This window comes from Glandiceps talaboti, chromosome 6 (assembly GCF_964340395.1).
Source record: "Glandiceps talaboti chromosome 6, keGlaTala1.1, whole genome shotgun sequence".
Classification (NCBI taxonomy): Eukaryota; Metazoa; Hemichordata; class Enteropneusta; family Spengelidae; genus Glandiceps; species Glandiceps talaboti.
The window spans coordinates 27,863,092-27,881,050 of record NC_135554.1 but is presented as its reverse complement, the minus strand read 5'-3'; the positions used below and the strand labels follow the sequence as shown (position 1 = coordinate 27,881,050).

At 37.8% G+C, this 17,959-nt stretch overlaps 1 protein-coding gene across 1 annotated transcript; it reads right to left on the bottom strand.

Annotated features, from left to right (window-relative positions):
• Nucleotides 1-8,463: 8,463 nt before the first annotated feature.
• LOC144437056 (uncharacterized) lies at nt 8,464-14,312 on the bottom strand. The gene is made up of 3 exons (XM_078125924.1): nt 13,998-14,312; nt 9,869-9,967; nt 8,464-8,747 (listed from the first exon to the last, which is right to left on the bottom strand). Exons 1-3 carry the CDS (start codon nt 14,310-14,312, stop codon nt 8,490-8,492), a joined length of 672 nt encoding a protein of 223 aa, XP_077982050.1. The 3' UTR covers nt 8,464-8,489.
• Between the last annotated feature and the right edge of the window lie 3,647 nt (nt 14,313-17,959).

The following is a 17,959-nucleotide window of genomic DNA, read 5'->3' as shown; positions in this document are numbered from 1 at the left end:
TAAGTTGCAAGGGTTTTTTCTTGTGGGTTCCAAGTCTGTGGCATATGGAGACAAGTGTGAAACAAGATTTACCAATATAACGAAAAATTGGTGTAAGAAATCTGACTAACAAAGTGCTAATTCTTCAACAGCTGAATTGAAGAGATCACAATACAAATAGACCATGTACATTCAGTGAAACTAACATGATTTTTCTCTGAGGAGCTGTATCTGCACATGCACAACACACACATATTATCGAAATATCGATTAGATATCTGTGTATTCAATGAAAATTGCTGTGATTGGAACAGCAGTGTTTCAGCGGTGGATAATTCAAGTAGAATGTAGTTAAGGGACTAATTTCCCTGAAAATTAAATTTCTTTGCCATATGAAACTTACCTCCTATCCTTTTGAAATAATAAAAAAGAAATTCTAGATTCAGTATTTATTTTCCAATACATAAATATCAACAGTAATAAGTATTTGAACGGCATATGACTAGCTATATGAGATGGTGATTACAGTAGTTGGCCTCAAAGTACGTAATATATTGATGGACGGCGTATATTGACATGCAGGTCAGTCAGAGAACAACATGAATACCTTTCAGAATTGGTTGTTGTGAAGTTCATTTCCAGGGGCATTTAGCAATGGTGACAATTCTTTGAATTTCTGGCAGTGATAAGTCCAGAATTATACACAGGTTTCAGTTCTGCTGGTTTCATTGGCAACCCTTTTCTTTCTTCTCTGCCTCTGTGTGTAGTCAGCTGATCGTCCCTTTCTCTATCACTCTTTGAAGATCTGACCTCATTCCCAACATAACATGTACTCATTTTTTTTTTAGAAATATTTATATTTAGGGGCACAAATCTTGATAGTGGTAAAGAAAGTTATTAACTTAAAATCGTTTCCTGAAAGATGAGAACTAAAATGGTTCAAAATTCCCTACCCCAGGCCCCTAACTTCAGCAACTGTCCCCAGGCCCCTAACTTCAGCAATTCTTCCCAGGCCCCTAACTTCAGCAATTCCCCCCAGGCCCCTAACTTCAGCAATTCTCCCCAGGCCCCTAACTTCAGCAATTCCCCCCAGGCCCCTAACTTCAGCAATTCTCCCCGGGCCCCTAACTTCAGCAATTCTTCCCGGGCCCCTAACTTCAGCAATTCCCCCCAGGCCCCTAACTTCAGCAATTCTCACCGGGCCCCTAACTTCAGCAATTAAGGTTTTTACTTCAAAAATTGAACTTTGACCTCTCCCCTTACCCACTGTTTGTTCCAAAACGAATGACTAAGCTTGATAACCATCTCTGTTGGCTAATACTTATTGTATATCATAAGAATTAGTTGATTGTCATTTATTATCAGAGTGGGGGTGGGCGATGTGAATTTGAGAATTTCTTGATCAATAGTGGGCGTAGACGATTCGTGACAAGTTTAATAAATCCAAGTGGATCAAATCAAATTGTTTTAGTGTCTTTTCTATACAGGACAATGTGAGTTTTGGAAGATGAAAATATTGTAATTGTCATTCCATTTAATGATCAACATTTACTACCAAGCCTTTATCAGACACCCAGCTGTCCAATGCGATCACAAACGTGTACCTGTCCTCAATGTTAAATGGTTGCGTTTATAGGTTTGCTGCTGATCTATACTCAACGTAAAGTGAATCAATGAACTAGATCAGGTACAATGAGGCAATGTACTCTTATGGAAGGTCAACACGACCTTCTCTAATAAAGGAACCAACGCGTATAGTATACTCGTATTGTTTGGCAAAACAAACAGTGAACTGTCTAGATCTGGACCACAAAGATACGGAAAGTTCTGATTAAAGAAAACTGCACTTTGAATAAGGTTCATCCAACCAAAGTTGCCTTGCACACCAACCTAGTGATAGAACGTGGAATGACAAGCCGTTTGTCACGTAGACGTCGGCAGCAGATCTAGACACAGATCTGTACTAAGTGTATTTGAACGACATTTATGTACCCTATGTGTGCATTCTGAACGTAATGTTGCACGTAATATAATAAGACAAAACAACTAAAATGGTGTATGAATGTCTTACGTAGGAAGTGGGCAAAATGCCTCTACGACTTGTATTGCCGCGTTGCCGGTTATTGACCAGGGTGTAGGCGGTCATCTCGATCAATAGGCGTGTCGATATTTTCACAAATAGGTTGGCACATGACGAATGCTTTCATCGAGCAATCTCTGTTTTGTTTTGTTTTCAAAATTACATAACATTTGATAACCATGTAAATAAATTTGTTTTCAGCTACATATTACGTCTTTCTTCCAGTATTTGTACAATTAATTCAGTCTACGTATCGGGGGCCAGCAGGTCGACAGTAGAAGAAAACATAATTGTTCAGAAGCTTCGAACGGGAGATGAGTGATGCACAGAGAGACGGTAGTCGAGCTGATGAATTGATGCACAGAGAGACAGTGCAGTAGTCGAGCTGATGAATTGATGCACAGAGAGACGGTAGCCGACCTTGTGTATCAAAATGTATTCACATGGCAAACTGCTCATTGATAATATTAATATAATACAAAGCTGGATGGTTTGGCTGAACAATACATATTGCATTGGGGTGTGTCTAATAACCTTTCAGTGAACCAAAGGAGTAAATACCAACAGTTTACCTTCACCATTTTCCATATATATAAAACAAACCAAGAATTCTCAGACAAGCTTTGATCAGATAATTTCACAGCGAGGACAACTTGAATCGATTCTTTAATTGGAAGGTGTTTATCTCTCATAATGTTTAGGTAAGGTCACCAAGTTACGAGCGGACTCACTGTATAAATTGTCTTTATGGGGGATTATTTTACTGTGGCCTTACATACATGGGTACAATAAGTTGTGCGTCACTTCAACAAGTGTCCTTATTCCGATTGGTCGCCATAGAAACGCCATTGAACTAATCCAAATTTCAAAAGTAGAATTTAGTAACTTTACTACATTATAAACAAAATTTCTAAGTGATTGCAGCAAATCTTTTGTGTCGACTCTTGTGATTGGTCTGTTATTCTGACGCGGACAGCCATCCATCTTTATACTTTTCACCGCTTTTCAGAACCTACAATACACACTGAAATTACACCGTACCTTTTGCCGAAAGTGTAGTTCCCATGCATATACCAGCGCTCTTTTCCGACATTACAAGTCCCACATTTCGTATTATTGATTTAAATACAATTACTAATTCGAAATACAGAAATCGAAATACATCACCTGTTTTCCGACACATTTCAGAAATGTGGTGGAGACTGAAAAACTGCCATTTAAGCCCTTACCGTATGTTCTGAAGAAGGTTTCAATGCATTGTTCTCGCACCAGACAGTGTCGAATCTTTGAAATAATCAAGAGAAGCATTTATTGTTCTTTTCCATCAGTTAAATATATTTTAGGTTTGTTGAAGTATTACTTTATAGACGATGACGAAAATTTAACAATTCTTTCCGATGTAGTGAGCTTTAAAAGCTCGGATGAGGATAGATTAAATCTTGTAGCACTTGGGTGAGGTTAGATTAAATATTGTAGAACATGGGTAAAGTCAGACAAAGTCCTGTAGAGGGCAGTATAACACTGGAGCTTCGATTTCATCAGAACTGTTTATCATATAGACTATTGATAGATGCCTTTATATTGACACTGCAATTGAAACAATAGAATGAGGTGTGGTTGCACATATCCATTGATGGCGCCCTATCCCTACCCTCTATCGTGATTTTCTTAATCGTTTGAAAAATGACGTCTTCAACAATAAGTAACGCACTACATGTATAGTAGTATTGAAATGGTAGGTATGTACTAAGACCACTACTAGTATAGCTCAGACCACTACTAGTATAGTAGTATTGAAATGGTAGGTATGTACTTAGACCACTACTAGTATAGTAGTATTGAAATGGTAGGTATGTACTCAGACCACCAATAGTGTAGCTCAGACAACTACAACTCATACCACTACAACTCAGACCACTACTAGTATAGCTCAGACCACTACAACTCAGACCACTACTAGTATAGCCCAGACCACTACAACTCAGACCACTACTAGTATAGCTCAGACCACTACAACTCAGACCACTACTAGTATAGCTCAAACCACTACAACTCAGACCACTACTAGTATAGCTCAGACCACTACAACTCAGACCACTACAACTCAAACCACTACTAGTATAGATCAGACCACTACAACTCAGACCACTACAACTCAGACCACTACTAGTATAGCTCAGACCACTACAACTCAGACCACTACAACTCACTACAAGTCTTGAAAGTCTCCTTCATTTGAAGATAGCAAGTCGCAATTATAATGTCAGCGAGTGAAACGTGAGGTTGCCTGCTATGCCTGCTATGCTGCATGCAGTGACTCCGAAGATGCGCTCGATCTCATTTACATCTTGTTCCTTATATTAAAACATTTCATGCTGATAAAACGGCAGATCTCTTTTTGGAATATTTAGTGGCCCTGAAAAACTATTAAACTAGGTACGCAGTTTAAGATCCACTATTTGAAGATATTTCTTTCAATAATTGTGTTCGACGTAATGTGGCTGCGTACTGTAAATGTTGATATTTGAATACCGTCTTGCCTTTCAATCATTTGTGAATGCCTTCTTCTAGCTATCTGCCTGTCTATCTGTCTGTATATCTCTTTCCAGTCTATCTCTGTCTCTCTGTCTATCTGTCTCTGTCTCTCTGTCTGTCTGTCTGTCTGTGTCTCTCTCTCTCTCTCTCTCTCTCTCTCTCTCTCGCGCGCGCGCGCTCTCCTTTCTCAGAGGAGACTTTTTTTTTGAACATTCAAACCCCTTGAGCAGTTGTTTACCTTGTACTTTGCAAAAATTGTACGCTTCATTTACTTACCATACATTTAATTATGAGGCAGTCAATAGCTACGCGAATGTGTGTGTCTGCCAGAAAATAAGTTAAAATGTGGGTGATATAGCCATACAGTTGCATAATAATGTATTGACTCGAGTAAAATTGGGGTGTTGAAGACAATTTTCAAGTAGTCTATAACTTTCGATAATGTGTATGGTTTGACATTTTACGCCGTTAAATGACCTGTTACATAATTATCTTTTTTTAAAAGAGGCTTACTTTGGGAGGGGACCCTACCCACACCCTCCCCACTAGCTATCATGGGGGATGCTAGCGTTGTGTCTGCCCAGAATCAAGATTGAAAGAGAAACCCTGCTAGCTAAGTATCTCCTCAGACCAGTAATGTGAGACCTTTTTCGCAAAGCCCACATATATTTCAAAAAAAATCTCTCATTGTTATGTATGGAAGTTGATTTCCACCTCTGAAGTGGAACGGGGGGGGGGGGGGGGTTAATGTATAATTGCACACATTAAAATATGTATGGCCGGGAGGGGGGCTACGAAAGTTCTTGGGTTCATTTCGGGGGGGGGGGGGCTGTGTTTGACCAAAATAATTTCTCCCCAGACACCTCCCCCCCCTTCCTGCCGTAAATTCTGATCCCAACCTTTGCACCTATAGACTTTCACACTCGCTACGTTAAAGAGTCATTGTACATAAGAATTAGCACAGATTTGTTTGAATTCCGTCAACGAGCTCCACCACTTGTGAAACTTTTTGGAATGTTCCTTGAGAAACACTATAAAACCGACAAAGTATCTAATTCAGCAATTATTCAAAGGTCATTTCATCTTGAAGAGAATATATTACTGTTTCGATAAGATGAGACAGTGCATTGATATCCACCTACATCATTGTAGAAGTTGCCTTAAAGTTTGATCAAATTAAAAAATGACGTGTGCTGACATAAAGGTCTTTGCTGGTCTATTTGTCTACATACCAACTCTTCCCAGTTGTCTGCGGCTGTCACAAATGTATGAGATGCTAGGATTATGGTACTAATATTGCGCCTCGTATCAATCACACAAAAGTTAGGTGTCATATCAGGTGGGGGTCACAGTATGGGTATGTCTACTCACTAGTCCCATATTTGAATTTGACAATGGCTCTGGATCAAATGATAGAAATTCACTCCCCATGAATCGAAGTGAAATCCATACTGCTATCAGGTATTATTACACACTGTAATTGTGGCTAGAAATGAATACATTGAATACCTTATGAACCCCGTGTATGACCTTTAGCTCTGTGTTTGACTTTCGCATACTCCCTGTGTGTAATGTGAGATGGTGGTATCTAATATTAAAAATAAAACATTGAATCTATATCAAGATAATATCTGATGACGGATTTTATGTTCATGTGATTATCTTTCAGATCTTTCAAATTTGGTCTGCAAAGTGACATTTTAACACATCGACGGAGCCCAATCGGGGAGGGGTGGTTTTAGCTTTCAATTGAATCTTACAAGGAATAGTAGCTTGATATCAGCAACTTGTGTCAAGTTTAATTTGTAAGGCATATTGGAAATGATGACCCATCTAAACAAAGTTATGCGTATACCATGGCTGCAGATGACGTTTGAAACTCAGAAGTAAGAAGGTGCGACAAATTAAACGAATGGAAATCATAGAATATTCGCAAAATAGAGTTGACTATATATAGCTGATAATATGAACTTGTCAAGTCGTTTAAGGTTTAGAGACCAAATTTGAAGCAATTTAATTTAATCGTGTTAAATCATTTAATCTATCAAATGAAGTTTAAGAATGGCCATGTATGAACTGTACGATGTCAAGACCTTGAGAATTGCTGGTGTCAATTCACGATTAAAACAGATGTATCTATTGCTTATTACTGTTGCACTCCTCTTGTTAATTATACAAATCGTTTAATAACGCCAACCACGAATCTGACGAAAAAAAATTAACCGGTTTTGCAAAGAATTGTTACACTAGGTAACAAAAACTTAAAGTTCACGATTTACTGATTGATATATAAAGTTGTTTTATTTGAACGTGAGAAGCTCACAAATGTTGGGAATTTACTTAAAAGTCTTAACGCGACATGATCTAATCAAGAAATAGATAAGAATTGAGTACTATATATTATTTAAATATTGAAAGTACTGTTTAATCGGGAACATTCGAATATTTGTCTACCTGCTAGCCGAAATAACAAGTGCAGTTTGACACTTATTTTGAAAGAAGTCCGTTTTTTATTTCACTTCAAAACCTGATGATTTCCTGCCGCGACAGAATCTTGATTACACGACAAGACGTTCATTACACATTCCTGATACAAGAAGCGACGCTGTGAAAAATATTGCTCGACTTGATGTCACTTTCAAAACTATCTGACATAAATATTAACACCGTCAATGTATTATTTTTATAAACCACAGATAAAACACATCCAACGACATATTATGAATTAGGTGCTGAATGTCGTATCAAGAAGTAACATGTTCATCTCTCTAGACTACGGATAGGGTTTTTTCTCCATCATGACCCTTTGTGATATCCAGTGGTTCGGCAAAATGATGTTCAAAATGTATTTTAAGTTACCGCAGTCTATGTACAGAAGGACTGTGATAGACTGACAATGTATAATTACGCATAGCAATAAGAATTCGCGTAGTAAATCTAGTGCAAAGCAAGAAAATTCATACAAAGGTATTTCATCAAACTTAAGTTTAAAATGTGCTATTGTCATCAACAAAGTTGTTTAGCCAAAAGCTTGAAAATAAAGAAAATGAAATCACATCTCAAGTTGAAAATACATTCAGGTACTGAACATCGCATTGTTCAATCAATAAACCTGTGTAAATGAGTCACGTGATAGTTCCTACTTACCATAGTGTAGGTAGTTACCTTTCTCAATGAATACGATAAGTTTTACAGTTGGAGTTTTAGGAGAAGACTGACCACTACCTGCAATATGTGATAGCTAGACTGGCTGTGTGACGAGCTATGCAAAACACTCGGCGGCAAATATACAATTACTTGTACCCTCTATCTGACAACATATTGTATTACGTATATTGGGATAACTATTCAAACTAAAGTGAATATTAAATATCAACCGTTCTTATTCTACCAAAGACCTTTGTTGTTGTTGTTGTTGTTGTTGTTGTTGTTGTTGTTGTTGTGTTATATATATATATATATATATATATATATATATATATATATATATATATATATATATATATATATATATATATATACCTTTGATATATCGTCTACATTCTAACTATATCAAAACACATTAGTTGTATTTTGTTCTATTAATGTAACACTGCATCATAGTTGTATTTTGTTCTTTTAATGTAACACTACATCACGTAATTGAAATAGAATTATTAGTATCAAGAAATTTCACCTCGAATATAAAACAACACTTTGGATAACGTCAAGAATGTTGATTAGAATGCAGTCATAATTCATAAGTGATGACAATTTGAATCAAAATTTCATAAGAAACTATTTGGTTTTGAAAATATGTCACTATTTGATACCTTAGGACAAATAATTAACCGCTCTTCTCTGTATATGTTTGTATTAACTTCTGTCCGAGGTATCACGTGACATCTTATTTGATCTAAAACATCAATTTAACCATAAAATTTAAAACTACAAATGTACCAAAATATGGAGGATTATCTGTTAGTGCCGACGACGGACTCAAGTCAATCGGCACACTTGCCCAGTTTAGGAAACAGTGTTCATGGGTTGTTGTGCCATCGGGTAACGTCATCATAGTACACACCATCTCTTTACTGTCAGTTATCTCTCTCACTGGTGCCCATGCAAACCGTCCTGTATATTTGGGAAATCTAGTGGCACATCCACCCACAGCCTGCAAAAAAAAGCAATAGACTGATGTTGTCATACAATATCTGTACGTGTGGTATTAAGATTATCACATGCAAACAAACAAACCGTCCTGTGTCACGTGATTTGGAGAATCTACTATGGCACATGTACACCCAATCTGACTAAAATCTGATGTGGTGAAAGCTGCTAAATGCTTTATTTACCTCTATTTCCATTGTTCTGTGTCGTTTGTTTTCGCGGGAAGGCGGCGATCACTCGAAACAAAAACAAAACGATGGAAATAGAGAGCCGGTAAATAAAGCATATAGCCGCTTTAACCACATCAGATTTTAAGATTGACGTACACCCACCCACAACCGAAAATACTAATATGTCAAATATAAATACCGTTACAAGCTGCAAATTTATCATTTAATCTCACGTACAACGTTTTTGGTCTGCAAATTATTATGAATTACTCATTCTAATTTGAAACTGTATAAGTCTCAAAAGTCATAGTTTGAGAGATGATGAAGTTATCATCTTAACAAAATTCCCATGGATAGAGTCCTGGACATCATATCAACTAATTTTGATATTATGATGCAGTAAACATCTCAACTGTTAATATGTGTCTTATTATGTAAAATAGAATTGTTATCCACCTGTAGTTTGTGTTAGGTTTTTGAAATTATAATTAATATATTTATTGTCGTGTATTCAAAAACTTTAACAAACTTCAAGACCGCCGCATCGCTCTAAAATCGCGCCTTAAAATATTTTTTTTTAAATATATAACATCAATTAAAATAGTTTTAATTTCAAAAAAAATTAGCACAAACTACTATTGTTAATTTATGTACGTGTAAATACTTCTTACATATATTTTCTCATATCCCTTTGTCTTTTCAAAGTTAGAATAATATTATCCAACTATTTCCTATGTATTGCTGAGTGTTATATTTTTACTCTGTGCTATTTGTGTCTGTTATTGTATTATATCCTAGTTTTTGTATCTTTTGTGTTTTGACTACGAAACCACACCGACTTCCATTGTAAACTTTTTAAGTTTATATGTGGCAATAAAGTTATTATTATTATTAATAGCATTGCACTTAATTTCCGGAATTCCGGTTATCGGATCGGAAGACCTCCAATACTTACCGCACAATAAACAGATACACTGTTGGTGTCGTATAAATTTATATACTCAGGATTACACTCAAAGCAGTCATCCAACATATCGCTACCTTCGCCATCGCCCTGTACAGTAAAGGTAATAGTTAGTCACTGTTGGTGTACTGACAAGTTGAAGGGCATCGCTACCTTCACCATTATGATCGCCCTGTACAGTAAAGGTAACAGTTAGTCACTGTTGGTGTACTGACAAGTTAAAGGGTATCGCTACCTTCACCATCGCCCTGTACAGTAAAGGTAACAGTTAGTCACTGTTGGTGTACTGACAAGTTAATGGGTATCGCTACCTTCACCATCGCCCTGTACAGTAAAGGTAACAGTTAGTCACTGTTGGTGTACTAACAAGTTAAAGGGTATCGCTACCTTCACCATTATGATCGCCCTGTACAGTAAAGGTAATAGTTAGTCATTGGTGTACTGACAAGTTAAAGGGTATCGCTACCTTCACCATTATGATCGCCCTGTACAGTAAAGGTAATAGTTAGTCATTGGTGTACTGACAAGTTAAAGGGTATCGCTACCTTCACCATCGCCCTGTACAGTAAAGGTAATAGTTAGTCATTGGTGTACTGACAAGTTAAAGGGTATCGCTACTTTCACCATCGCCCTGTACAGTAAAGGTAACTGTTAGTCACTGTTGGTGTACTGACAAGTTAAAGGGTATCGCTACCTTCACCATCGCCCTGTACAGTAAAGGTAACTGTTAGTCACTGTTGGTGTACTGACAAGTTAAAGGGTATCGCTACCTTCACCATCGCCCTGTACAGTCAAGGCAACAGTTAGTCACTGTTGGTGTACTGACAAGTTAAAGGGTATCGCTACCTTCACCATCGCCCTGTACAGTAAAGGTAACAGTTAGTCACTGTTGGTGTACTGACAAGTTAAAGGGTATCGCTACCTTCACCATCGCCCTGTACAGTAAAGGTAATAGTTAGTCACTGTTGGTGTACTGACAAGTTAAAGGGTATCGCTACCTTCACCATTATGATCGCCCTGTACAGTAAAGGTAACAGTTAGTCACTGTTGGTGTACTGACAAGTTAAAGGGTATCGCTACCTTCACCATCGCCCTGTACAGTCAAGGCAACAGTTAGTCACTGTTGGTGTACTGACAAGTTAAAGGGTATCGCTACCTTCACCATCGCCCTGTACAGTAAAGGTAACAGTTAGTCACTGTTGGTGTACTGACAAGTTAAAGGGTATCGCTACCTTCACCATCGCCCTGTACAGTAAAGGTAACAGTTAGTCACTGTTGGTGTACTGACAAGTTAATGGGTATCGCTACCTTCACCATCGCCCTGTACAGTAAAGGTAACAGTTAGTCACTGTTGGTGTACTAACAAGTTAAAGGGTATCGCTACCTTCACCATTATGATCGCCCTGTACAGTAAAGGTAATAGTTAGTCATTGGTGTACTGACAAGTTAAAGGGTATCGCTACTTTCACCATCGCCCTGTACAGTAAAGGTAACTGTTAGTCACTGTTGGTGTACTGACAAGTTAAAGGGTATCGCTACCTTCACCATCGCCCTGTACAGTAAAGGTAACTGTTAGTCACTGTTGGTGTACTGACAAGTTAAAGGGTATCGCTACCTTCACCATCGCCCTGTACAGTCAAGGCAACAGTTAGTCACTGTTGGTGTACTGACAAGTTAAAGGGTATCGCTACCTTCACCATCGCCCTGTACAGTAAAGGTAACAGTTAGTCACTGTTGGTGTACTGACAAGTTAAAAGGTATCGCTACCTTCACCATCGCCCTGTACAGTCAAGGTAACAGTTAGTCACTGTTGGTGTACTGACAAGTTAAAGGGTATCGCTACCTTCACCATCGCCCTGTACAGTCAAGGTAACAGTTAGTCACTGTTGGTGTACTAACAAGTTAAAGGGTATCGCTACCTTCACCATCGCCCTGTACAGTCAAGGTAATAGTTAGTTAGTCACTGTTGGTGTACTGACAAGTTAAAGGGTATCGCTACCTTCACCATCGCCCTGTACAGTCAAGGTAACAGTTAGTCACTGTTGGTGTACTGACAAGTTAAAGGGTATCGCTACCTTCACCATTATGATCGCCCTGTACAGTAAAGGTAACAGTTAGTCACTGTTGGTGTACTGACAAGTTAAAGGGTATCGCTACCTTCACCATCGCCCTGTACAGTAAAGGTAACAGTTAGTCACTGTTGGTGTACTGACAAGTTAAAGGGTATCGCTACCTTCACCATCGCCCTGTACAGTCAAGGTAACAGTTAGTCACTGTTGGTGTACTAACAAGTTAAAGGGTATCGCTACCTTCACCATCGCCCTGTACAGCAAAGGTAACAGTTAGTCACTGTTGGTGTACTAACAAGTTAAAGGGTATCGCTACCTTCACCATCGCCCTGTACAGTCAAGGTAACAGTTAGTCACTGTTGGTGTACTGACAAGTTAAAAGGTATCGCTACCTTCACCATCGCCCTGTACAGTAAAGGTAACAGTTAGTCACTGTTGGTGTACTGACAAGTTAAAGGGTATCGCTACCTTCATGATCGCCCTGTACAGTCAAGGCAACAGTTAGTCACTGTTGGTGTACTGACAAGTTAAAGGGTATCGCTACCTTCACCATCGCTCTGTACAGTCAAGGTAACAGTTAGTCATTGGTGTACTGACAAGTTAAAGGGTATCGCTACCTTCACCATCGCCCTGTACAGTCAAGGTAACAGTTAGTCATTGGTGTACTGACAAGTTGAAGGGCATCGCTACCTTCACCATTATGATCGCCCTGTACAGTAAAGGTAACAGTTAGTCACTGTTGGTGTACTGACAAGTTAAAGGGTATCGCTACCTTCACCATCGCTCTGTACAGTAAAGGTAACAGTTAGTCACTGTTGGTGTACTGACAAGTTAAAGGGTATCGCTACCTTCACCATCGCTCTGTACAGTCAAGGTAACAGTTAGTCACTGTTGGTGTACTGACAAGTTAAAGGGTATCGCTACCTTCACCATCGCCCTGTACAGTAAAGGTAACAGTTAGTCATTGGTGTACTGACAAGTTAAAGGGTATCGCTACCTTCACCATCGCACTGTACAGTCAAGGTAACAGTTAGTCACTGTTGGTGTACTAACAAGTTAAAGGGTATCGCTACCTTCACCATCGCCCTGTACAGTCAAGGTAGCAGTTAGTCACTGTTGGTGTACTGTCAAGTTTAAGGGTATCGCTACCTTCACCATCGCCCTGTACAGTAAAGGTAATAGTTAGTCACTGTTGGTGTACTGACAAGTTTAAGGGCATCGCTACTTTCACCATCGCCCTGTACAGTCAAGGTAACAGTTAGTCACTGTTGGTGTACTAACAAGTTAAAGGGTATCGCTACCTTCACCATCGCCCTGTACAGTCAAGGTAACAGTTAGTCATTGGTGTACTGACAAGTTAAAGGGTATCGCTATATTCATCGAGTTTTTATACCACAACACGACTTCTATCATCGTCTCTTTCATGATGTCCTTTTCAGTCTTCGTTAAATTTTTGCACGTAGAGTCGATAATGAATAAGTACTTCATGTACATTATGTATTTCATGATTTTGATTTTACAAACCGATTAACATCACATTCTTGAGTCTACGATGCCTTAACTATTAAAAAAGACAGACGGACAGACAGACAGACAGACAGACAGACAGACAGACAGACAGAAAGAAAGAAAGAAAGAAAGAAAGAAAGAAAGAAAGAAAGAAAGAAAGAAAGAAAGAAAGAAAGAAAGAAAAGACAACAACTACATTAAAAACTAATTATTTTGGAACTACATGTACTTACACAAGACCATCGACATTAAATAGGGACTGAACACAAAATAGAAGGGTGGTGTTATACAGAGGTTCGGTACATGAAAAGGGTCGACCCTCCCCCAAAACGTTGCACAAAAGCTACAGTGATTCCTCTCCCTCTGTCATGGAAATATCTATGATCAAAAATATCAATGCCCAAAAAATAGTGATCCCGAACACTATAGCATGAAAATAGTGACCCTACAAACAAAAACACAGAATCTCCTTCATGTAATGTGTGTCCAATAGGAGTTTCAGGGGGAGGTATCAAAATGACACTTTTATTCTACACACATACCACTTCATAATCCTCATTCCAAAGGTTTTCTGGTACGCCGATCTCATAAGTGGCGTTCCTCCCCCAGGCTGCTCTGACGATCAACCATGTTGCCGATTGACTTGTTGCATCAGGGCCATGTGTTTGGTTTACAATATTTCGTAGATTCTCCGGACACGATTCACGTATTGTACAATTGATGTATTCCAGACCAATCGTATCCCATTCAATGATACAATTGTAACAGTCAAGGTCATCGTAATTTTCAACGAAAGCTTGGCCTTGATATTCTCGGTGATAGGCTAAGCTGAGTGGTAATGTTACTAATGATACCATAGACACGAAAACAATGGTCCAAGTGGAAGCCTAAATGTGGAAAATGTACAAGGTTGAAATTAAAAAGACGTCGTTACAATTGTTAGTCCGAGGGTAGCTCTGGATGCTACGAGGTTCGATCGACGTGCCAAACCACAAACCAAAAGACGTGTTGAACCTCGTGGCATATACATCCAGAGCTAGTCCCAGGAATGAAATGAATAGTGAAAGCTCTTACGTTCAAATGATCAAGTAATGATGTTCCTGACGAAGTATCAATTCAGATACATCACCTTTTTTCGCCCAACGTTGTATGAATACATGTCTTTCTTTCAAACACGACTTGTATAAATGTAAAGGAAACGAAAGTATAAAAGCTTTAGTGATTTTGTAGTAAGGAGTATCCACTATAAATGATGTCTTTGTATGTGTTCAAGGCCAACCATTCCCTCCAGTCGCATCAATGCGACTAGCGTTGGCACAAGACTAAACAATCTGCCATTACGTGAATGCTCAAACTTGTAAACACTCGTTATACACTCAGTAAGAGAGAAGGGCTTAGACTATAAACTTCAATACTTCCATTCTTCTACGTAGGAGAAGAAAAGTATTGAAGTCAATACGATTAAGGCTAGGCTCCACTCATGTTAAAGAGTGTGGCAATTTTGTGAATATGATAATAAGTAGGTTTTCGTTGAGCAATAGTTAACAGCAGTGCCACCAACGGCGAATCTTTCAGTCTGTCCTTGGCACGCAAAACTGCAGAACGTTAACTGTGCTCACAGCGAATTTTTGACAGACGACATAAGCTTTAACTTCTGTGAGGGCCGATTTTTTACGTAGATAATTTAATAAATGTTTTGACAGATGACTGAGACACATAGATACATTATCAGTTGTTGTACATCATTATCCTGTGACCGTAGTAATATGATATTTTGTAAACTGTAGAGGTCAAGAGTTATGATAGCCTATAAAATGTTATTACATTACTGAGAAACTATATATGCTTCACATTCAAATCAGCTTTACAAGTTAGATACTCGACACAAATACATATAATGCATGGACCACAGTCGCTTGTAAACTGTCATTCCTTTCCTAAATGGTTTTATTCTTGTCTATGACGGTCCTAATACAGAACAATGACGTTATTATAGGGATTGGCGATGTTCTTATAAAAGCGATGTCATACCCCCTACGTGTTGTATGTATGTAGGGGGGTATGACATCGCTACCGATTTTATAAGAACATCGCCAATCCCTATAATAACGTCATTGTTCTGTATTAGGACCGTCATAGACAAGAATAAAACCATTTAGGAAAGGAATAACAGTTTACAAGCGACTGTGGCATGGACAAGTGATTTCAAGTACAGGAGTGATTTTCACTTGTTATGTTGGAATCTATTTGTTACTTGGTGAGTATTTTTACCAAGCAGAAAGAACGTCGGGTTTAGTGTGTTAGATATTTTAATAGGACATAAACATGTACAGTAAGGATAGATAGGTTTGTTGCGTATAGCTGTGGGAATGGAATAGTTGGACATATGGCGGGTTTGGGGTATGAATGACCGTTTTTGAGTGCACATAATGCAGTCCTATGAGTACATAAATTCACAAACTAGCTTTGATGCGATGCCGCATAGTTTGTGGGCCGCGTTATGACAAAGATAGAAAACTAAATTTGTTATTGGGTCATAGCGTTTTAAGGATTATCTGTTACAAAGTGTGCATCGGTTTAACCCGATCTCGTCTGATAATATATCTATATAATAAGTGGTTTATTTACCAAATGTATTTTTTTAAATTATTATAAAATAATGGTAACAAAAAGGGTAAATGGAGTCAAGAAATAGCTTACATCTAATCTAGCCTGACCCCCGACATTGTACATTGTGCATTGCGAATGATAACAATAAGAGGGTTCAGTCATCAATGGCAATGAAAGTATCGGGCCGATATCTCTTCGTGAATAGATATTGATACATATTTTATGATATGAAAAGGAAAAAGTGTTAATATTGTTCAACTATGGACAGTTTACGGGTGATGGTGATACAACATTTTACCAACAACTCTCTCCGATTTGTATGCTTGATTGTTCCTTATTTTATAACTCCAAAGAAAAGTAATTTTTTCTTAACATTTGAAGCATAACAATTACATTTCAATAATATGTACCAAAAGTACGATTACGAATCAAAATGAAAATTCCAAACTTTTAATAAAAATGTACCAGCAATTCAATGAATCACATGTTTTAAATAAAACACTTTTCAATATCAAGTAATCACTAGCTTGGGTAGTCAGTATGTATAGTGAATTCAACATGTCATTTTCTTTTGTTATACCGATACTATTCACAAATCACTATCTTTAATGAAATCATAACAGGTACAAATGTATTCCTTAGTTTCCTTGCAAATATACCTTTAAGAAAGTGTGTTGAAAATATCATTAAATTTCTATCTCCTTCTACATAAAAAATACTTGCTTTGAACCGATGAAAATATGTATTCAGAAACTCATCGGTGACAAAAGTACGATTTGGAATTGACAAAAATGATTTCACAAAATCCTGTACAGTGGTGAGATTGAAGATGCTCATATGATGAGAGAGTACAAATCAGAGAGAGATGTGGGTAAAGTATTGTACAGTGGTGAGATTTAAGATGCTCATGTGAGAGAGTACAGATCAGAGAGAGAGAGAGAGAGAGAGAGAGAGAGAGAGAGAGAGAGAGAGAGAGAGAGAGAGAGAGAGAGAGAGAGAGAGAGAGATGTGGGTAAAGTATTGTACAGCTGCGACAGCTTTTACACAATTTACACAATTTATGAGCTATCCTGAAGACCGATAGCTGTCGCAGCTGTACAATACTTTACCCACATATATATATATATATATATATATATATATATATATATATATATATATATATATATATATATATATATATATATATATATATATATTGAGGGTAGAAGAAAATCAAGTCGGGTTTTTCGTCTCTACAAGCCTGTTTCGTGAGTAAATCACTCGTCAGGAGATGTTGATGTACTGAATATACCTCGTATAAAACGAGGTATATTCAGTACGAGGTTTATACGAGGTATATTCAGTACATCAACATCTCCTGACGAGTGATTTACTCACGAAACAGGCTTGTAGAGACGAAAAACCCGACTTGATTTTCTTCTACCCTCAACATATACTCATTTCTGCGTGCAGACGTATCGAGCACTGTACTACGGACATATCTTACCACTGACTTCCTATATATATATATATATATATATATATATATATATATATATATATATATATATATATATATATATATATATATATATATATATCTGATCTGATTTGTACTCTCTCACATGAGCATCTTCAATCTCACCACTGTACAATACTTTACCCACACCCACATCTCTCTCTGATTTGTCCCAATACAAAGACTAGATGAGTGCACAACTGACAACCTCGGGACCGAAGTCAACATCTCTACTCCACCACATTATCCCAAATATTAAAATGCTTTTCACTACTGTGAGACCCGCTCCTCTCCTCACACCACAACTAATAGTTAATTCACTACATTTTACTGATATTCTATTATATTACTTTACAATGGTGGCAGTAGTGGGATGTAGTAGCAGTAGGTTTA